The 23,619-nt window shown below is 43.7% G+C and overlaps 1 protein-coding gene across 2 annotated transcripts in view; it reads right to left on the bottom strand.

Moving 5' to 3' along the window:
- RXFP2 (relaxin family peptide receptor 2) overlaps positions 1-23,619 on the bottom strand; it is a 390,074-nt gene that overhangs the window by 51,081 nt on the left and 315,374 nt on the right. For both annotated transcript variants that reach the window (XM_068265019.1, XM_068265023.1), the window contains one exon: positions 9,589-9,660. In XM_068265019.1, coding sequence (XP_068121120.1) covers positions 9,589-9,660 — 72 coding nt within the window. The remainder of the gene's footprint in view (positions 1-9,588; positions 9,661-23,619) is intronic.

Below are 23,619 nucleotides of genomic sequence, written 5' to 3'. Positions count from 1 at the left end.
TGCCATGATATTTGGAGTGATTCATAAATATCTTCTGTCTAACCTCCTTTAAAATGACAAACAAGCAGTTGCTAAGAAATATGGCCGCTATCTATGTTTTTAGTGCTCTCTTTATCCTTATAAAGCTATTTCCCGCACTATTAGACTGTTAACGGTGATATTTTGTTAGTGCACAAGCAATATTATTTTCCCATTAAAAGCCCAAGTTTAGATCAGCAAAGCTGTACTGACATTTTCTGAACACATCTACCCCCGTGTTTCCCTTCTGGCACCTGGCAATTTATAATAAAGGGGCTTGTTAGGCTTATCCTATTTCAAGACATTTTACCCTTTCATTTTCAGGGAGCATTGCTAAATTCTGCTGAATCCTTCGGTGGCAATGTTCCTTGATTTCTTAGAAAAATAAACCGTATAAACCCCAAAAGAACAATTTTTAGTATCAAATTTTTGCAAAATGCAGCTCATCTGTCCTTTCATCACTATTCACAATAGGAAGCCAAGGGTCCTGACAGACTACGGGGCAGGAGGGATGGGGGGATCGGGACGAAGCCCCAGTTAAAGTGTAACTATCAGGCATAAAGTAAAAAATCAATTCTTTTTTTTAATCTGGTAAACAAGTAATATGGATGCTAACCAGGCAATCCAAGAGTTAAAATCACTATTACTCCTCAAGAGCTGCTCCAACACTATGGAACTCCCTACCTCCACCCATTAGGGCAGCCCCCTCCTTCAACATCTTCAAGAAGGCCCTCAAAACTCACCTTTTCACTCTGGCCTACTACCCCTCACAAGTGCTCTAAACCCACTGCTGAACTCTGGTCCCCTACTTTTCGTGTCCTTACTTCTCCCTCTAGATTGTAAGCCTTTGGGCAGGGTCCTCCTCCTTTTGTGTCCTACCTGATCATGCACCTCCATTACTGTGAACCCATGCTATGTATCTGAGTGAACCTAACTTGCCTAATCTCCATGCTCCCCTCCAGTGACTGATTAAGCATTACCTTGTACTCATACTGTGCTGCATGATCTGGTCTTTCTTGTATTCAGCTATTGTCATTTTGTTGTATGTCACCCTTAAACATTGTCTGTAACCTAAACTAATGTCCAGCGCTGCTTAATATATTCGCGCTTTATAAATACAATAAATAAATAATAATAAATTACTTTTCTGGTTGATAAATGATCATTCCCCAGTTTACCTGACTCTTATTTGGTACACACAAAATTTCGTACACAAAAAGGAAGTTACAGGGCATGCTGGGTTGTCCTTTTTTGCTTCTCTACTTCCCCTCAGACTTAACTAATGCAGCCTGATTGGCTGAAGCCTCTTTCCCTCCTGTTCTCCACTCCCCACACCTCTGTTCCTCTCTGATTGGCCAATATTTCCCATGCTGAGACAATGCACTTTCTATAGTGAAGAGTGGGTAAATCAGACAGATGAGAGTAAGGGTGGAAATGCCATAAGGATTGGCTTCAAAATAGCCACACTCAATGCTAAGAAGGATTTTCTCTTTTTTATTGTAGAAAAATCACTAAAATCGAAATGTGGACAGTGCAATACATATGTTATGTAAGTAGAGCAAATATTTATCTACTTATATATGTGTGTTTTTCTGAGATAGTGTGGCTGACAGCTCCTCTTTAAGGAAAAATCCACATTTTAGGCCATTTCAGTGTTGCCTTAATGCAATTCCTTTTCTACTACCCAACTCAAATGTCCCTGCCTAATTCCATCCATGCTAAACCGAGTTCTGCCCATGATAGGAACAGCACCAATGGCTAATACGGCTGATGTGTGTGGTGGGAGAGGGTAGATGCAGGTCCAATCAGGAATGGCATTTGTACAGGAGGGGGTTGGTTTCTACTCAGCCATGTTACTAATGGGCCTCAACATGCTGACACAGATGTGGAGATAATAAATGGATGGCCATAATTAAATTAGGTGATTCACTTTGTTTATAGTTGGTATTATGAGCTTTGTCCTGGCACATAAGGTAATAACGGTTATACGTGTGTATTCTTACCACAACTCTAGACATCCGCCATCCAATTGGCAATAGCTGGATGGGCAGGATAAGCCCTATTGCTTGACACACCTCCGTACCACTAGTATAAAAGGGTCGTCAAACTGATTAGATGGTTGACTGCTCATAGAACCGTCATGCTACTCTATTTATAATGTTATATCAATGTGTATTTCAGCACTTTAGGATTAGTTACTTTGATAGGTGTTTTTAATGTCATTATAAAAGTTTGGTATTATGTAATCATATGCTTGCCTCAGGGTTAACCCCTTGGAAACTGTGGCCTGGCAGAAAGAGGAGAATTTATTTTATTTTATGACATGATTTTGTGTTTGAAACTTTCATTACACTTAAAAAGTATGCTAGACCCTTGCTTGAAACATTTTGGAAAGTTACAGGAAAATTTCATGAAAATTAACCAAACCACTTTTTACAGAGAAATCCAGCCAAACTTGGACTCCAGGGAGGCTACATGAAAACTGAAAAGCCACCTGTTTAGTCTGGCAATTATGATCACATAACTTTTTCCCTGTACACATCACTATGTACTGATCTGAGACAAGTTTTCGAGCTTTGGGTCCTCCAGGAGAAAAATGCTTTGCAAATGTTTCGTTGTTGTTGTTTATTAAACATAATCCACAAAGAAAACTGTTGGCGGATAGTGGTTGCCAAAGCAAATAAAGCCATTTTTTAATTCTACACATTTAGATGATGCCTTTACATTTCCCACACTGTACCACAAAGCAAACTGAACAATTCAGATCACTCAAAGGCTCCCAAGGTTATGTTCCTCTTGCACTATATATAGTACTTACCTACTAATATATTTAAGACCCTTTTTACACTAGCAGGGTAAACCTGCATATTACGTTACCATATTTTGCCTCAAGGACTCACAAAATCAATGAAAGTCTATGGAGACTACACTAATTGTGGTCCCTTAAAGTGCGTTGGAAGTATCCGAACTGACCCAAGGGCAACAGCATGTTACCACAAGCACAATGCTTAACGCACGGTGCTTGGGTAAGTCTATGGGCGATGCACATGGTGTAATTGAAGGAGCTTGATGTGTTGTGGACCAATGGGAATCCCAGTGGTGTACTTCCTGCCTGGCAGGAAGTACGTCACTGAGCGAGAGGAGGCGATATGCTTATGACCCTGTTAGCGTACTCTGCCGCAGGGTCATATGTTTGTCATGTTTTGCGTTCCGGTGGGATGCAGCAGGAGCATTGCATCCGCACTGCAAAAAATAGGTGTAAAACTGGCCTAAATTGTATGGGAGGAAATATTGGCAAATAAAGGGACAACATTCAAATTTCAAACAGAAAGCCTCTATGTCTATCCTTTCAACCCTGCAACTCTATCCATTCAGCTACCATGCTCCCTGGTCTGTCAGATAGCTGTAGATACTGCGTTTCCCCAAAGATAAGACACGGTCTTATATTAATTTTACCTCCAAAAGATCTGCTAGGGCTTATTTTCAGGGATACTTTGAGGGGTATAAAATCTGGTGCTATGTTAATGTATGGGGAGGTGTGCAGTCTCTTATCGCACCTCCATTGTGGCTGCGTCCCCCTCTGTTTACCTGTAAATGGCTCCAGTATCCTAATATGGTCGGTGCCCTTTGACTCGGTTGCCGCATAAAATCAATGTTATAATCAATATGTGCTGGGGACAAATCAGAGTACACCCATTGATTAGGGGAGCGTTGTTTCAGAGCCGACGCAGCATACAGAGCATGTGCAGTGACCGGGTCAAAGGGCACCAACCATGTTGGGACACTGGAGCTGTTTACAGGTGAATGGAGGGGGGACGCAGCCACAAAGGAGGTGCAGTAAGAGACTGCACACCTCCCCATACAATAGCATAGGGTCCGATTTTCTACCAGTATACAGCTAGGGCTTATTTTCGGGGGAGGGCTTATTTTCAGAGAAACACAGTAGTTGTTGTATTTATAAAACAAATGATAAGATAACTACACACTGATCTTTTACTACACATCATATAAAGGGAATAGAGATGGCCCGAACGGTTCACTGGCGGACAGTTCCCAGAGAATATTATTTGTTCGCACCCGTGGCCAGCGGCAAGCACATGGTGTGTTCGTCCCACCCCCTATACATCATCATTGAGCTAAACTTTGACCTCTTACCTCACAGTCAGCAAACACATGGCAGCCAATCAGCCTGCACTCCCTCACGGACCCCCCCCCCCTCTCCCCCTATAAAAACACAGTTGCGCCAGCCATGTTGCATTCTGTCTCCGGCTGCTGTAGTGAGAGGAAGGGAGAGAGAGCATTGCTGAGATAGGGAAAGTTAGCTAGGCCTGTTTTGTTGTTCCTCGCTTACTGACTTGCTGTAAAGCACCCTAAATAGACCTTTTGTGGGCTACTACATCGTTCTGCTGCGTTTTATGTGTGTGTGCAACACTCCACAGCCCACTGGCACACACCCAGATTTGTGCACAGTACTACTGCTTACTGCTATTGTTGACCCATTCAGTTGCAGGCACAGTAGCACTCCATTACATTAGTTTAGACTTTATTCTGATAGTACTATTGCATTTCTCGGTGTGTGACACTACACAGCCCACTGCTACCCACAGCTGTGCAAAGTATTACTGCTATTGTTGGCCCATTCCATTACAGGCACAGTAGCACTCCAGTGCATTAGTTTAGACTGTATTCTGATAGTACTATTACATTTCTCTGTGTGTGACACTACATAGCCCACTGATGCCCACAGCTATGCACAGTACTACTGCTATTGTTGCCACATTCAGTTGCAGACACAAAGAGGTGGAAGAACAATCGCAGCAGGCACCCCAGGGGGCTTGTGGTCACCTTTCGGATACCCGTGGTGTTGTATGTGGCTGGGGGGAGGAGGAGACCTTCCATGACATCAGTGAGGAGGAGGAATGGGAGATGGCTAGCTCGGCATCCATCCTTGTAAAAATGGGGTCTTTCATGCTGTCCTGCCTGTTGATTGACCCCGTATAAAAAGGCTCAAGGTGAACAACCCTCGGTATAAGCACAAAGTGGTGGAACTGTTACCAAATCACAATAAGTCGGAAAGGATGCAGCAGTTGCACAACAGCCTGCAAAGTATACTGTACACTGCGTTCAAGGGTGATGTCACAGCACAACGGGAAAGGTGCCAGTAACCCTCCTCCTCCTCCTCCCACGGCCACACCGGCAAGGACAGGATGCTCTTCTGATGCAATGGTGATGTCGGACATGCACAGTTTTTTTAGTCTGACACTTGGCCACAGCCCTTTATTCTTCAAATGTAGGCATGTACTGTAATTTCTGCCCTTTAGGGATTAAAACATGACTCTGCGTCAACTACGTAATTTTTAGTGGGACTTTTGCCATGGATCCCCCTCCAGCATGTCACAGTCCGGGTGTTGGACCCCTTGAAACAAATTTGCCATCACTTTTGTGACCAGAAAGAGTCCCTGTAGGTTTTAAAATTCAATGCAATACACAAAATGGAGTGCGCTACCCCCTCCCAGTGTCCAAGACCTGTAAAGACAGTCCTTATAGGCAATCCACTTTGCTTTTCAACGTCCAATGTCCAGACACTCCAGATATTCCACCCGTGGCGAAGAATTCACATGTATGGAAGGAAAGACAAGAAAAAATTCATAGTGCAATCCTGTTTATATCAGAACACAGGGACCAACACCCTGCAGCAGGCCCTGGGATAGAGGGGAGTGGGAGAGGAGGGGAGCGCAACTGAGAAAATACATCAGGTTTTAAAATTCACCTGCCTATTGAAGTCTATGGCGGTTCGCCCGGTTCGCAACATCTCTAAAAGTGAACCAGTTACGAAGAAATAGAGTGCAGCTAGTGCCACGGGCTATATCTTCTCCTCCTGGGTGATCTTTTTAAATGACCAGATGTTTTACACGCTTATCCTTACTTGCAATACACATTGGCAGTTCATTTCAATCCAATCACTCATTGTGGCCTATTTGCAGTAAATAGCTCAAGCTGGGATCACATCATTTTACTTTAAGTCTAGTTTTATGCACACTTCTTTCCAAGTCTTGTTTAACATTCTGCTCTGTTAATACACGACACTTCATTAGACAGACTCATAAAGTGGCCATTCTGGTGCCAAAGACTTGAAGGACAGCAATATATTAAAGTGAATTCACTCTGCCTAGTTTTTTTATACATTCATTTTGTTTTTATGCAGGTTGTGACCATGTGTTAAAGTGAACCTGAAGTGAAAATAAACTTATGAGATAAGGAATTATGTAGGTGTTGTACGGATGATAAATAGAGTATTAATAGCAGAAAAAAGAGCGTCATGGTTTTATATTCAGTTTTATAATTTTATTTTAAAGATTGCATCATGCACTCACTGCTGCTGTTTAGAACCCACACTCTGCCTCTTAACCCTCCTGGCGGTCTATTAAAAACCGCCAGGGGGCAGCGCAGCCGTTTCTTTGAATTTTTTTTTTTAAAATCATGTAGCAGCGGCATCCCCCTACCCTCTTCGATCGCCTCCGGCGATCGGCGATCAGGAAATCCCGTTCAAAGAATGGTATTTCCTGGACGGCTTCCCCATCGCCATGGCGACGGGGCGGGATGACGTCACCGACTTCATGGATGTCGTGACGTCTAAGGGAGTCCTGATCCAGTCCTCAGTGCTGCCTGGCGCTGATAGGCCAGGCAGCACATGGGGTCTAGGGGGGGGGGCTCTGTTGCGCGGCGGATAGCGGCGAATCGGCACGGGCTGGCGGCGATCGGTGTGCTCACGCAGCTAGCAAAGTGCTAGCTGCGTGCAGCAAAAAAAACATTACGCAAATCGGCCCAGCAGGGCCTGAGGAAACCTCCTGCTACGTTCGGGGTTACCGCCAGGAAGGTTAAAGAGACCCTGTAATAAAAAAAACGACTCCTTAGGGGGACTTACCTCGGGAGGGGAAGCCTCAGGGTCTTAATGAGGCTTCCCCCTCCCCTGTAGCTGCAGTCAATCCAGCGCTGGCTCCCCTGAAGCGACCCGCAATCCTGGCTCAATAAGCCTGACAAGGCTTGATATATTTGCTTTCCCTGGCTGCAGCGGGGCGCTGCTGCAGCTCTCAGCATGGAGATAGGCGGAAATAGCCGATCTCTGTCCCGTCCGCTCTACTACGCCGACGCAGGAGACTTGCGCCTGCACAGTAGAGCGGACCGGCAGCGATCAGCTATTTCCGCCTATCTCTTTGAGCGGAGAGCCGATACTGCGCCTGTGCTGGAGCCGGAAAGGTAAATATTTACATCCTCGCTGTTCGGAGGGACAAAGCAAGACCGCCGTGGGACACAGGAGGACGGGGGAAGCCTCAATAGGATCCGGAGGCTTCCCCCACCCAAGGTGAGTACCCCCAGGGGAACTTTGTTTAGTTACAGGATTTCTTTAAGCTGAATAAGAATTATAACTACTGACCCTTTGATCTTTCTTGTAGTAAAACCTTATCTAAAGCTGCTTGCCCACCACTACATCGTGTATCTACGCCCCTCTGGACTTCACTTCACAACCAGCAGCGTAAATACCCATATCTTAATATTGATGATGAGCAGTGCATGCATGTGTGTGTGTGTGTGCATGTCCATGACCTCACGTGGCAAAGTGCTTATAAGTGAATGGGAACATGTGTTCCCAAAGCTGAACAAAGTGCCTGTAGTGAATAATCACTGGCATCATTGAATTAAACACACACATACACAACGCTTCCTGGATCCTCAGGAGGATCTCCATTGATCTGTTAAGGAACCCATGGGGAGCCCTGGAGGAAAATTCAAGATGCTTTGCTCTCAGGTATACTTAGGCCTTCAGTCATAAAAGGCTTTGCGGTAAAAAAAAATCTGGGAGGGAAAATTCGGTATTTTAGACCTTTGTGTGCAAATTCATAAAGATTTTCACAGCTGCCTTTGAAGTTCGGTAAATTACCACAGCCCATTGAGCGGTACAGCAGAAGTGTGGCGATATTTCTCTTTTGTCACAAGCTGTAATTACGGTTCCCTGCACAGACTTGCAGAGACTTCAGCTCCCTTCACAGATGACTCACACAGACTTCGGCTCCCTGCACAGACTCACAGAGACTTCGGCTCCCTGCACAGACTTTCGGCTCCCTGCACTTTGCATTGTTAAGACCTCACCAGAGGTGTCGGTAACTTGTTAAGACCTTACCACTCACCAGAGGTGTCGGTAATTATCGTCTGGCTTACCGCTTGTTGAAGGCTTTATGAATTGACATTTGCTGACAATTTACTGACATGTGTTGGAGGTAACTACAGCCAAGTCGTTAATTTTCCTCACTGCTCGATAATTTCAGTTTTTCATGCGGTAACAGCCTTTATGAATTGACACTTTCTAAGTGCTCTGGAAAGTCTGCTGTTTTTTGCATTACTGCATGCGGTAATGCTTTATGAATTGAGGCCTTAGTATAGCTGAGAGCTCCGTCCTATGTGGACGCTCCTCTGCCGGCTCCCGCTGTCCTCCCTACCTGCCCACACCTATCGCATGTTGTGTGTCATGTGTGGCAGCGGTCAGTGGAGATCTTCAATCAAGGTCGCAAGAGGATATTGGCATGGGACCATTTCTAAGGATACTGGCGTGGGAACTTAGTTTTGTAGGTAAGTATTTATTGTTAATTTTTTTTTACTTTTTTCGTTGTTGCGTTTTTATTACATTTAACCCTTTGTGGAAATGGGTACAGGGAAGGGGCTGGTATCTGGGGGTCCCCGTCTTAAAGGGACTCCCAGATGCCACCATGAACCCCCCAGGGTGTTGTTTAACCCATGGGGAAGAGCCCCATGTCCATGCATTGGACAAGGGTTCTGGGGGAGAGGCGGAGGCTTGGCTGCCCCATTCCCCCAGAGCCCCCTTATACTATGGACCATGCGGGATGGTATAGCTCAGGGTACGAAAGCCCATGCGGCTGAGGCTCCGCATTCTGGCTATCCCAGCCTGCATGGGGGACAAGGGGTTAAAGAGGCTCCGGAGGGGGGACCCCATGTATTTTCCACACTCTGAACAATAAAAAAAAAAGTTCCAAAAAATATGTAAAGTTGCCAGGGATCCTTATACAGCCCTATTGCGGCTGTATAGCGATCCCTGGCCAAAGCGTAAGGACCCCCTGGGAACCCAGTTATAACATTCACTGCTGTCTCTTTTAATTAATATGTAAATTTACACTACCGTTAGGTTGATACATTATCTGTCATTTACTGCATTTAAATGTATACGTTTTTCCTATTTAAAAAAAAAATGTTCCTCTTGTTCCCACTGTCCTCCTTAACATACCCTGCTAATTTGGTGTTTCTAGCAAGTACAGGGGCTTTGTTATTAACCTCTAAACTCCACGGCCACTGACTTTAATTAAGAAATGCGTAAGGAAATATTTTTTTTAATATTGTATTAAATGCAAACATTGAACAGCCCTGGAACTGTCTGCTGGCGAACCGTCCGGCCACGTCTAATGAAAGGTAGGACCACTGAAGACAGGTTTTGTAAAATTCTGCACATGTAAACATTATTTCATTCATCCTCTCATTCTTCTTAGTCTAATCTATACTCACAGTTTTGTTAAGTCTTTGTATCCAAACAATGCATTGTCAGACAGTGAGCGGATTCTGTTTCCTTTGAGAGATCTAAAAGCAGAAATTCATAAAACAGATGAACATAATAACACATACAAAGGTAAATTACAACACAAGCATTTTACTTATGCAGCATTTTATTCCTTATTTATGCCACCGTTCAAAAAACAAAAATGATGCTAGTTGAAGTTTTTTTTAAGTGAAAAGTGATTTTGTGAGGAATAAAAGACCAACACAAGTATTGTACTGAAAATAGAAAAAGTTAAGTTGAAAAGACTCAATGGTTGTATTGTATTATGCCTTAGTAGTTCTTTCTCGTGTGGAAAAAAATCTGAAATAAGATTCCCCTTGGCTGCTATTGGAGTTACAGACCCTTTTACCTTCCTCCAGTTTTGTAGATTAATCATAAACAATTTGCCAACCTGCTTTACATAGTGCAGGTAACATAAATAAACTTATGAATATTGCCCAATGCTGTTCGGCTCAAATGCCAGATATCAAGATAATAAAATGGTCCCGTACACATTTCTGGTGCTTGAAATGTTTGCTTTCTGGTAGTGGTGTGACTTGGAAACGGTAGGACTTGTCAGATATGACTCAAACGGGATAAGAGAGTTTGGCCCATATGCAATTAACTTTTTCACCTGAGTTTTCTCCTTGGACAGTGGCTGGATAGTGTACTGGACAGTGGCTGGATAGTGTACTGGATAGTGGCTGGATAGTGTACTGGATAGTGGCTGGATAGTGTACTGGATAATGGCTGGATAGTGTACTGGATAGTGGCTGGATAGTGTACTGGATAGTGGCTGGATAGTGTACTGGATAGTGGCTGGATAGTGTACTGGTTAGGGCACCGCCTTTGACACCAGGGTTCGAATCCTGTCTAGGGTCAGTACCTATTCAGTAAGAAGATCAAGGCAAGACTCCCCAACACTGCAGGGCGGCCTCTTGAGCGTGTCCCAGCGGCTGCAGCTCTTGAGTGCTTTGAGTCCGACAGGAGAAATGCGCTATACAAATGTTCGGATTAATATTATTATTATTATTATTATAGATAATTTTCATCTTCTCTATAAACTCAATTTACAACTAAAAAAGTATCCAAAAGTTGTTAAAAAAGTACTATCAGAATTATTTTGAGTATTTTCTTTGTTGCTGGAGGCTTAAATTGCATTTTATGACAAGTTGGGAAAATATCACCTAGGAGAAAACTCAGGTGAAAAAGTCGGTTGCATATAGTATTATGGGGAATAATAATGGAATTAGCAATTAGAGTTAGGCAACAGAAAGCTTAGTACATTAGGATTTGAGCAACATTACTCAGAAACTTAGAGTTATTAAGGACCCCTGTAGGGGTGTAGGTCAGGGTTAGGCATCTAGAAGGGGTTACGTTGGGGCATCACAAAGGACTACTTGTTTGGATAAGCACCAGGGAGGTGTTATTTTAGTGAGGAGATTGGAGCTGGCATCAGGAGGGACTGCATGCTGGGGGAAGATAGGGATACACATGGGGTGATATTAGGGCGGAGATTAAAGCTGGTGTTAGGAAGGACTATATGTTGGTTATGATTAGACATCAGTAAGTTCTATATGTATAATGAAGGAGGCACACTACTAGCAGAATGTATGTTCAACATATGTTCAACATTGTCCTCAGTATGAAGGAGCCTTCATCAAGTACTAGCGCAGAGTCGTCCTCCCTCCAGTATAGGTAGCTTATTGATCCTTCTATCCAGTAAAGGTAGCTAGATGACCATCCCCACCCCCCTCTAGTTCAGCAGGATGACCCCTCCTTCCCTCCAGTATAGGTAACCTGTTGACCCCTCTCACCCTTCCATATAGATAGCCTGATGACCCCCCCTCCCTCCAGTATAGGTAGCTGGGTGACCCTTCCCTTCCCCCTAGTATAGCCTGCTGCCCACCCGCCCTAGGTCCTGTGGTGCCCTAGGCCATGTCCTATGTGGCCTTGGCTTAAATCCAGCCCTGGGAACAACAGGACGAGGAGAAGAATGGAAAGGCTCTATACAGTGGGTTGCAAAAGTATTCGGCCCCCTTGAAGTTTTCCACATTTTGTCACATTACTGCCACAAACATGCATCAATTTTATTGGAATTCCATGTGAAAGACCAATACAAAGTGGTGTACATGTGAGAAGTGGATTGAAAATCATACATCATTCCAAACATTTTTTACAAATGTTTTTAAAACATGCAAAGTGGGGTGTGCGTAATTATTCGGCCCCCTGAGTCAATACTTTGTAGAACCACCTTTTGCTGCAATTACAGCTGCCGGTCTTTTACGGTATGTCTCTCTACCAGCTTTGCACATCTAGAGACTGAAATCCTTGCCCATTCTTCTTTGCAAAACAGCTCCAGCTAAGTCAGATTATATGGACAGTGTTTGTGAACAGCAGTTTTCAGATCTTGCCACAGATTCTCGATTGGATTTAGATCTGGACTTTGACTGGGCCATTCTAACACATAGATATGTTTTGTCTTAATCCATTCCATTGTTGCCCTGGCTTTATGTTTAGGGTCATTGTCCTGCTGGAAGGTGAACCTCCGCCCCAGTCTCAAGTCTTTTGCAGTCTCCAAGAGGTTTTCTTCCAAGTTTGCCCTGTATTTGGCTCCATCCATCTTCCCATCAACTCTGACCAGCTTCCCTGTCCCTGCTAAAGAGATGCACCCCCCGAGCATGATGCTGCCACTACCATATTTGACAGTGGGGATGGTGTGTTCAGAGTGATGTGCAGTGTTAGTTTTCCACAACACATAGTGTTTTGCATTTTGGCCAAAAAGTTCCATTTTGGTCTCATCTGACCAGAGCACCTTCTTCCACATGGTTGCTGTGTCCCCCACATGGCTTGTGGCAAACTGAAAACGGGACTTCTTATGCTTTCTGTTAACAATGCCTTTCTTTTTGCCACTCTTCCATAAAGGCCAACTTTGTACAGTGCATGACTAATAGTTGTCCTATGGATAGAGTCTCCCAGCTGAGCTGTAGATCTCTGCAGCTCGTCCAGAGTCACCATGGGCCTCTTGACTGCATTTCTGATCAGCGCTCTCCTTGTTCGGCCTGTGAGTTTAGGTGGATGGCCTTGTCTTGGTAGGTTTACAATTGTGCCATACTCCTTCCATTTCTGAATGATCGCTTGAACAGTGCTCCGTGGGATGTTCAAGGCTTTGGAAATATTTTTGTAGCCTAAGCCTGCTTTAAATTTCTCAATAACTTTATCCCTGACCTGTCTTGTGTGTTCTTTGGACTTCACGGTGTTGTTGCTCCCAATATTCTCTTAGACAACCTCTGAGGCCCTCAGAGAGCAGCTGTATTTGTACTGACATTAGCTTACACACAGGTGCACTCTATTTAGTCATTAGCACTCATCAGGCAATGTCTATAGGCAACTGACTGCACTCAGATCAAAGGGGGCCGAATAATTATGCACGCACCACTTTGCAGTTATTTATTTGTAAAAAAATGTTTGGAATTATGTATGATTTTCGTTCCACTTCTCATGTGTACACCACTTTGTGTTGGTCTTTCATGTGGAATTCCAATAAAAGTGATTCATGTTTGTGGCAGTAATGTGACTAAATGTGGAAAACTTCAAAGGGGCCGAATACTTTTGCATCCCACTGTATATAAGACCCAGAGCCTTCCTTAGGTGAGTATCTGTTTTTTTATTTACACTTTAGACGTACTTTAACAATGCTGAGGTGGAGACTGGAGAGAAATATAAAACACAAATGTTGCAACAAACCTGTGAGTTTCTGCATCGGAAACATAAAACTTCACTATCTTAGGGAACCTTACAGTATATCAGATAGCTTCTAGGCATATGTAATGTACCCCACAGCTGATTTATCAAAGCTGTAATAAGGATTACTGGAAGCGTTGCGGTAGGAAACATTTATAGCTCCACTGATGGTTGCCATGGACAAACATTTATTCCTTGGCTGGAGTTTTTTTTTGTTTATTCATTGGTGCTTGCTTGTCACATTGCTGCTACTAGACTACATTTATCAATAAGGCGACCAGCGTCTCTCCCCGTTCTGATTACTGTCATTATAGCCCGGAAGCCGGCACTTCAGTCATTACAATGGGAGTAGGTTCACATCTCCAGGCTCTCCGACATTCATCTCTCACAAACCGCCATTAGAAATAAACGATTAGACAAACAGAAATGATGCAAGTGCAGAAGAGATGTGTAGTGGATATGCAGCAGCCACATTAACATTTAAGTACAGCTCTGCACCTCATCCTTTATTCTAAATGGTGTATCGCTCCTGACTGCTGGGAAATAACACTACGCTGAAAGGACGTTATTTTCCTGAAGCTCAGGTAATGAGCTCAGTGTTGAATGAGGGAGCGTGCATGTTGCTGCTGAGAACAATTCTGATATTAATAAATGCCTGTGGCTGTGCGGTACAATTGCTGGGATTTCTTTTTAGAGACGGTCCCTTAAAAGTGGACCTGAACTCTTGCATAGGATGGAAGGAACACATAGAGAAAAGCACCCTGCATGTAATTAGAACGTGTTGCCTTTCTAATGTCCCCCTCATCTGTGTCTAATCACAAGTTGTAATTTGGTCCCTTAGCTGTGTCAGCTGACTGATAAGCTCATTTGAAATCACGGGATGTTAACAAATATGTCTGCTTCCATGAAAGCAGGAAGTAGACACACTGCAGATTTATTGCAGGATTTGTATCAGCTGTAACAAAGAAATTTTTTTCTTTAAAGGTTATTATGCTGTTGCGTATCTTTTAGAGTAGAGAGGAAGTTCAGGACTGTTCTCAGCATACATGGGTTGGGCAAATTACATCATAAAGTTTTGGTGGGTGAAGGAAAGGACTTAAAGTGGCACCAAATCGAAAATAAACTTCTGATCTAATGAATTGTATGTGTTTATGTGAAGTATGGATATTTAATAGAACATTAGTAGTAAATAAAAATAGTCTTATATTTTTATTTTCAGGTATATAGCTTTTTTTCTTTACAAATTTACAAACCACACTGTGTTTTATACTACGAAACAGAGCAGGGCTAATGACCCTTTCATCTTCCCTGCAGTATAAATCTTATCTGAAGCTGCCTGTCACTGTATCTTTGAAGTATAAGTGCCTCAGAAAACAGTACTGTATCTGACTTAAAGAGGAACTCCAGTGAAAATAATGTAGTAAAAAAAGTGCTTCATTTTTTACCATAATTATGTATAAATGATTTAGTCAGTGTTTGCTCATTGTAAAATCTTTCCTCTCCCAGATTTACATTCTGACATGTATTACATGGTGACATTTTTACTGTGGTCAGGTTATGTAGCTGCTCCTAACTGTTTTGGCTGTTAGAGACAGCTGTAAACAGCAATTTACTGTCTGTGAACATTGTTACATTGCGGCAGTTTGCCCAGAGTACCGCAGTCCTCAGAGCTTCTTGTGGGAGGGGTTTCACCACAATATCAGTCATACAGCGCCCCCTGATGGTCTGTTTGTGAAAATCATTATATTTCTCATGTAAAAGGGGGTATCAGCTACTGATTGGGATAAAGTTCAATTCTAGGTTGGAGTTTCTCTTTAAGGCTGCTTTCACAGTGGGACGTTACAGGCGCATGTTAGAGCAGCCAGACGCGTATCTACCAGCATGCACATATGTCATTTGCCCTGGGCGCCCGCTTCTCCAGACAACTAGGGGCGCAGACTGACTATATCATTCATAGTTATCACATGCGCCGTCATTAGCAAGTGATCGGCACCTAATTTCCTCTATCACATCAGTTGTATACAGCCACGCTAGAAACAGCCTCCTTGTATTTCCTGCAGAAGCCCCGCCCAGAATTCTCCGCCTTCTCCAGTCTGCTGTGTGAGTGAGATCAGATGTGCACAGCATGGCACTCAGTCTCTGCCCACAGCCGCAGCCTCCTCCTTGAGCCCGCCCACTGCACACCACAAAAGGAAACATCCTGTACTCGTAAGTTACTAGGTGTATGTAAATAGGATAGGATGGGGGGGGGTTGTGTCTTGTAGTGAGGTGTGTGGTGTGGCTGGGACTTGTAGTGCTGTGTGTGCGGTGTGGCTGGGACTTGTAGTGAGGTGTGTGGTGTGGCTGGGACTTGTAGTGCTGTGTGTGTGATGTGGCTGGGACTTGTAGTGCTGTGTGTGTGGTGTGGCTGGGACTTGTAGTGCTGTGTGTGTGTGGTGTGTCTGGGACTTGTAGTGCTGTGTGTGTGAGTGGTGTGGCTGGGACTTGTAGTGCTGTGTGTGTGATGTGGCTGGGACTTGTAGTGCTGTGTGTGTGGTGTGGCTGGGACTTGTAGTGCTGTGTGTGTGGTGTGGCTGGGACTTGTAGTGCTGTGTGTGTGTGGTGTGTCTGGGACTTGTAGTGCTGTGTGTGTGAGTGGTCAGGTGTGGCTGGGACTTGTAGTGCTGTGTGTGTGGTGTGGCTGGGACTTGTAGTGCTGTGTGTGTGGTGTGGCTGGGACTTGTAGTGCTGTGTGGTGTGGCTGGGACTTGTAGTGCTGTGTGGTGTGGCTGGGACTTGTAGTGCTGTGTGTGTGGTGTGGCTGGGACTTGTAGTGCTGTGTGTGTGGTGTGCCTGGGACTTGTAGTGCTGTGTGTGTGTGGTGTGGCTGGGACTTGTAGTGCTGTGTGTGTGTGGTGTGTCTGGGACTTGTAGTGCTGTGTGTGTGAGTGGTGTGGCTGGGACTTGTAGTGCTGTGTGTGTGGTGTGGCTGGGACTTGTAGTGCTGTGTGTGTGGTGTGGCTGGGACTTGTAGTGCTGTGTGTGTGTGTGGTGTGTCTGGGACTTGTAGTGCTGTGTGTGTGTGGTGTGTCTGGGACTTGTAGTGCTGTGTGTGTGAGTGGTGTGGCTGGGACTTGTAGTGCTGTGTGTGTGGTGTGGCTGGGACTTGTAGTGCTGTGTGTGTGAGTGGTGTGGCTGGGACTTGTAGTGCTGTGTGTGTGGTGTGGCTGGGACTTGTAGTGCTGTGTGTGTGGTGTGGCTGGGACTTGTAGTGCTGTGTGTGTGTGGTGTGGCTGGGACTTGTAGTGCTGTGTGTGTGTGGTGTGTCTGGGACTTGTAGTGCTGTGTGTGTGTGGTGTGTCTGGGACTTGTAGTGCTGTGTGTGTGAGTGGTGTGGCTGGGACTTGTAGTGCTGTGTGTGTGGTGTGGCTGGGACTTGTAGTGCTGTGTGTGTGGTGTGGCTGGGACTTGTAGTGCTGTGTGTGTGATGTGGCTGGGACTTGTAGTGCTGTGTGTGTGGTGTGCCTGGGACTTGTAGTGCTGTGTGTGTGGTGTGCCTGGGACTTGTAGTGCTGTGTGTGTGGTGTGCCTGGGACTTGTAGTGCTGTGTGTGTGTGGTGTGCCTGGGACTTGTAGTGCTGTGTGTGTGTGGTGTGTCTGGGACTTGTAGTGCTGTGTGTGTGTGGTGTGCCTGGGACTTGTAGTACTGTGTGTGTGTGGTGTGTGCCTGGGACTTGTAGTGCTCTGTGTGTGTGGTGTGCCTGGGACTTGTAGTGCTGTGTGTGTGTGGTGTGTGCCTGGGACTTGTAGTGCTGTGTGTGTGGTGTGGCTGGGACTTGTAGTGCTGTGTGTGTGGTGTGGCTGGGACTTGTAGTGCTGTGTGTGTGGTGTGCCTGGGACTTGTAGTGCTGTGTGTGTGGTGTGTCTGGGACTTGTAGTACTGTGTGTGTGTGGTGTGCCTGGGACTTGTAGTACTGTGTGTGTGTGGTGTGTGCCTGGGACTTGTAGTGCTGTGTGTGTGGTGTAGCTGGGCTGGGACTCTTAGTGCTGCGTGTGCGGTGTGGCTGGGACTTGTAGTGCTGCGTGTGCGGTGTGGCTGGGACTTGTAGTGCTGTGTGTGCGGTGTGGCTGGGCTGGGACTCTTAGTGCTGCGTGTGTGGTGTGGCTGGGACTTGTAGTGCTGTGTGTGCGGTGTGGCTGGGACTTGTAGTGCTGCGTGTGCGGTGTGGCTGGGACTTGTAGTGCTGTGTGTGCGGTGTGGCTGGGACTTGTAGTGCTGTGTGTGTGGTGTGTCTGGGATCTGAAGTGCTGTGTGTGGTTTTCATTTGCCACTTGGGGGGGAAGGCCTCACACTACCTGCAATTGTCACTTGGGGAACACACTACCTGCAATTGTCACTTGGGGAAGCTGCATTTATAGCTTGGGAGGCCTCACATTAGCTGCATTTATCACTTGAGGGCCTCAGTCAGGCCATGCACACCCTGCCCACTCCCACAACCCCTCCCCCCCAATGAAAAATACCTACCGAGTTAATGACTCCACCCGTCTGTAAAAAAAATTGTCTACGTTTTTTAACCTTTTGTCCAGGAAAAATTGCATCAAACCCCCGCCCCCCCCCCCCCATTCCCAAAAGGGGCGCAATTGAATTGCTTGCCATGGGCGCCGTCATCCCTAGATACGCCTCTGAGAGCAGCCTGTAACGCAGCCCAACTCACAGTAATGAAAAATCAATGGGTGTTTACAGTGCCCACGTTGCGTTACAGTGTAACACTGCACATTCAAAGAAAGTGCAGCATGCTGTGCATTATTTGCAGTTTTAGCCTCGTTAGACTGTTTGCACATGCTCAGTAAGGGGAGAGTCCAACTATTGTCCCTAGCCATATGGCTAATTAATATTCACTGCACTGTGTGACGTGCAGTGTTTACTTCCTGGAGTGGCCGCTTTGTGCGGCGATTGGCTGGTGGGACCACGTGATGCGGAGTGTTCCGATCACGTGGTCTCCACAGTCTTAGGACGCATGCGCCGTTTTCGTTCTACCAGTATGGAACGAAAACGGCGCACCAAGAGACGCTTAACGCGTCTCTATGTAGCATCCGAGTTTTGCACCACCATGCGTTGCGTTAGGGGAACGTTATGCGACCTTAAAGAAAACCTGTACTGAAAATAAAAGTCAAAATAAGCATACACAAGTCATACTTCCCTTCCATGTAATATACTCCTCAGTGTCTTTCTCCTGTCCCGCGTCCTATTTGTTCACTATGATCAAGAGAATTTTCCGTCCTCCATTTTGAAAATAGCCATTACCTATAACAGCTTTCTGGTCAGCACACAGTTAAACTGTAACATCGCCCACTTGAGCCATAGGGAAACATGGACATTACCTGGTACATCTGTTTTCCTCTCAGCTATAACTGACAGCAACTGATCTTTTACTGACAGCAACTGATATATTTCAGATCTGACAAAATATTGTCAGAACTGGATGGGGTTATTGTCAGAAGAAAATGGTGAGCTTCTGAGAGGAACTGATGGCAAGGTAACTCTGTAATGTTCATTTCAAGTTACCTCATGTGTTTATTTTAAATATTTTTACTCAGTACAGGTTCTCTTTAAAGAGGAACTCCAGTGAAAATAGTGTAATAAAAAAAGTGCTTCATTTTTACAATAATTATGTATAAATGATTTAGTCAGTGTTTGCTCAATGTAAAATCTTTCCTCTCCCCGATTTACATTCTGACATTTATTACATGGTGACATTTTTACTGTGGGCAGGTTATGTAGCTGCTGCTAGCTGTTTTAGCCGTTGGAGACAGCTGTAAACAGCAATTTACTGTCTGTGAACCTTGTTACATTGTGGCAAACTGTCAAAAGTACCGCGGTCCTCAGAGCTTCTTGTGGGAGGGGTTTCATTACAATATCAGTCATACAGCGCCCCCTGATGGTCTGTTTGTGAAAAGCAATATATTGCTCATGTAAAAGGGGGTATCAGCTACTGATTGGGATAAAGTTAAATTCTTGGTTGGAGTTTCTCTTTAACTTCCCCTCTAACGCAACGTCTCTGTGTGAAAGAGGCCTAATGGTTGCAGAGCTCTGAGAAGCTCTTTTGCATGGATGGCAAGTGAAGTTGCTTAACTTCCTGTACTGGAAACAATATGAGACTCATATCTGTGCTACTAATGTTCTGTTTCTCAGCTGCACTACACATACAATGCATTATTTCATACGTTTATTTTTACATCAGATTCCCTTTAAAGTGGACCTGAACTCAGAACTTCCTCTCTGCCCTAGAAGAAGGGTGCTTGAAAATGCAATAACTGACATACCTTGAGGGATAGCTATATTTAAAAGGGAACCTGAGCCAAATAAAATTATTTAAAATAAACACACAATGTTTGCAACAGAAAAGAAGAATGACTAGCACTTCAGCAATTCATTAACGACCCGATAGGTAGGGGGGAGGGCTCTCCATCGGGGGCCTCCTCTGTTTTTACCATCTGCCACCAATAAATGTTTTTATGGTGATATGAGCACTGGTGCCCGCCTTCTCTCTTATTCTTTTTATAAACACACAATGTACCTGCTAATGAATATTACATACTTACCTCTCACAGTTCCTCTCACAAGCTCACCATTTTCTTCTAACAACGACAAGATTTTGTCAGAACTGAAATATATCAGTTGATGTCAGTTATATGTCAGTTGCTGTCAGTTATATATCAGTTGCTGTCAGTTATAGCTGAAAATGCAACTGATGAGGAAGATAATGTCCATGTTTCCCTATGGCTCAAGTGGGCGATATTATAGTTTAACAGTTTGCTGACCACGAAGCTGATACAGGATCATTGACATTTTTAAAATGGAGGAAGGAGAGTTCCATCAATCACAGTGGATAAACCAGACGCAGGAGAGGAGAAAGAGATTGAGGAGTTGACTACACGGAAGGTACGTATGACCTTTGCATGTTTATTTTGACTTTTAATTATCAGTTCAGGTTTGCGTTAATGCTTTTTTTGCAATAACACATTTGTATTGAAGGGGAAAAAAAGCTCGCTATATACAAATAACGAGTAAATATGTCTAGGCGAGGAAGATAAACTATATTGTGTGTTGAACACAAATATCTGTTTAGGGATGTTGTTTCTGTTGGACATAGATGACTTTCTCCGCCCTAAAAATTAGTATTCTTCTCTGCCCAGGTTCTCACAAGCAAAATTATAGGCTGATTCATTACTGCTATTTAGCTGTTTGCAGCATGTTTAGCAAACGTAAAAGGCACTTGAAATGTTGCTTTGCAGGGGGCTGGTGAAAAGCTGCTATTGCACAGTTATTGCACAGTTCATTGCTTTTCCTGTCATGTTACAGGAGTGCTGCTGGATTCTAAAAATGGCTTTCTTCTAATCTGTGAGGAACAGCCTCAAATTTTGAAGCTGCCATGCAAAGTGTTCCTCAATTCTAAGGGGCATGCAGGTTCATGTCAGGATGTCACAGGGTTGCTTCCTTCGTTACTTATGTATTATCCTGTCTGGATAGTTTGGCAGCTTTTTGTTAAAGTTCTGCTTGCTCCTGGCTTTCTGTTGCACCGGGTCCGGAGTCAGTATGATGCTCGGTTCCCATGGGGTTTTGAAGGAGGGGTGTCCCCTGAACTTGGCTGCAGAAAGTACAATTACAGAAGTACGGGACGAACCCGTCATGATGATAAGCAGCACACCTGGTAGGTCTTCTTCTTCCTTTGCAGCATAAATCTGCGTTTTCAAAACTTATGTCATGTGCCCTGGGTCTTTTATAACAGATGAAGGAGCACCTTCCTCTCCTCTCTGTCATGGGCAGGAGACTCAATTCCACTGTAGCAAAGTGCAAGGGACACTCGTCTCCCAACCCCCCCCCCCCCCACAACTAGGGAATGGGGCATCGCATTGACTCGGGACCCAGTGCAAAGGAAAGCCGGGACTTTCAGCTTTCCAAAAACGGTCAGATCCTCCTGGGAATCAAACAAAACTTTAACAAAAAGCTGCCAAGCTTTCCAGACAGCATAATACGTAAGTACACCTCCTACTATTAGGCCCCGTTCTCACTACGCTAGCGCAATAGAAACCTAATGGCAGCGATCTCAGTGTCACAATTGCCGCTGATCGCGGGCCTTTCGTTATTAACGGCAATTGCAAAATGTGTTGCCTGCAGCATTTTGCCGCTATTCTCGAGCGATCACGGTACAGTGCTTTTACAAGCACTGATCGCGATCGTCAGGAGTCGCAGAAGTGTACAGTGATTTTACTGCGCTAATCGCGGTAAAATAACCCGCGTAACGTTTTGTGTTTTTTAAGCGTGAATGAGCCCTTAGGCTGTCAGCACATTAAATTAACTTGCCAGACTCATCTAGAACAGTGTTTCTCAACATTTTATTGGTATGTACCCTTTTTAAAACCCTTTACTTACAAAGTACCCCTTAGCATAGTAAACATTATCACAAGTACCCCTTGACAAGTATACATTTCATCTTAGTACATGATAATTGGTTCTAAACAATTTCCAAGCATTTACTATTGCTTTTAATTAGCTAAAACACTAATTTGGTGATGTTTAAATAAGATGTATCATTTTTGAAAACTCCAAATTTAAATACTTGGTTAAGTATATCAAGCCCGAGTACCCCCTGGAACCATCAGAAGTACCCCCTGGGGTACGCGTATCACATGTTGAGAACATAGGATCTAGATCAGAGTGCATTTTTTAAAGGACCAGTACTGCAAAAACAACAACACAAAAAACAAAAACAACCATCAACCAAAAAACAACTTAAATGTAGAATACATGTGCACACATACATATGACATATACTTTTCTCCAAGAGTAAAATGCACTATAAATGACTTTTCCTCTATGTCTTACAGTAGGTAGTAAAAATTTGACAGATCTGACTGGTTTTAGATGAGTCCATCTCCGCATGGAGAATTCTCAGCATTTCCTTTCTTTACAAAAGCCCTCCCTGGAAAGAATCTATAATAAGATGCCTTCTGTCATCCCTGTTTGCTATTTTGCCAGTTGGAATGAGCAACTGCTGTCCAGTAAGTGCTTTTAAAATGAAAGAAAACCTGAGTATGTCATATTTTTAGCACTGGCTGTAAGTGACAGTAACATAGGGAAAAAGTAGTTTATAGTGCATTTTACTCAGGAACAAATGACATCTTGGCCCATATTTATGCAATTAACTTTTTATCCTAGTTTTCTCCTAGGCGATAATTTTAAACCTGTCAATAAAATGCAATTTAAGCCACCATAAAGCAAGAAAGTACTCAAAATAATTTTGATAGTACTTTTTTTACCCACTTTTTGGTATTTTTCTAGTTGAAAAATGCTGGAAAGTTATTTTAACACAATTCCTATTCATTAATCTAAGTCCCCATATGAAAGACCAACGCCGTCTATGAGACGGCTCCGTCTTTCACAAAGCCCATACTTTCACGTCGACGCACTGCTTCCGTTTTGCATAGTAATACTACGCATATGGAAGATATGTGCGAGGACATCTTGTGACCAAATAGTAAAATTACATGTACAAACATTTTTTTTTCATTTTTTTACATTTAAAATAAACCCCTTGCCCCCACACTCCCCAATAGTTACCCCAAAAATGTTATTGTAAAAAGAATTAAAAATAAAGAATTAAAAAAAATACATAAATAGTTACCTTAGGGACTGAACTTTTTTAATATGTATGTCAAGAAGGTATATTACTATCTCTTTGAAAATTACGGGCTTGTAAAAAGTGACGGACGCAAAACTGAAAAAATGCACCTTTATTTCCAAATAAAATATTGGCGCCATATATTGTAATATATATAAATGGTGTAATACCTGAGACAAATGGGCAAAAACATACATGGTTTTTAATTATGGTAGCATGTATTATTTTAAAACTATAGTGGCCGAAAACTGAGAATTTTTTCAATTTTTTTCTTAATTTTCCCGTTAAAATGCATTTAGAATAAAATAATTCTTAGTATAATGTACTACTAAAAGAAAGCCTAATTGTTCATGGAAAAAACAAGCTATAGATCATTTCCTTGTGATAAGCAGTGATAAAGTTATTGGTGAATGAATGGGAGGTGAAAGTTGCTCAGATACATAAGGTGAAACAACACTGAAGGCTGAAGTGGTTAAACAGAAAATGAAAAATTATCTCCAAGGAGAAAACTCGAGAGAAAAAGTTAATTGCATATGGGCCATTGTATGCATGCCTGCACATGCCTTTAGAGGAACTATAGTGAAAATAACGTAC

The sequence above is a fragment of the Hyperolius riggenbachi genome, chromosome 2, assembly GCF_040937935.1.
Source record: "Hyperolius riggenbachi isolate aHypRig1 chromosome 2, aHypRig1.pri, whole genome shotgun sequence".
NCBI classification, from domain to species: Eukaryota; Metazoa; Chordata; class Amphibia; order Anura; family Hyperoliidae; genus Hyperolius; species Hyperolius riggenbachi.
Note: the sequence above shows the minus strand (reverse complement) of the source record. Positions and strands in the feature narration are given on the sequence as shown.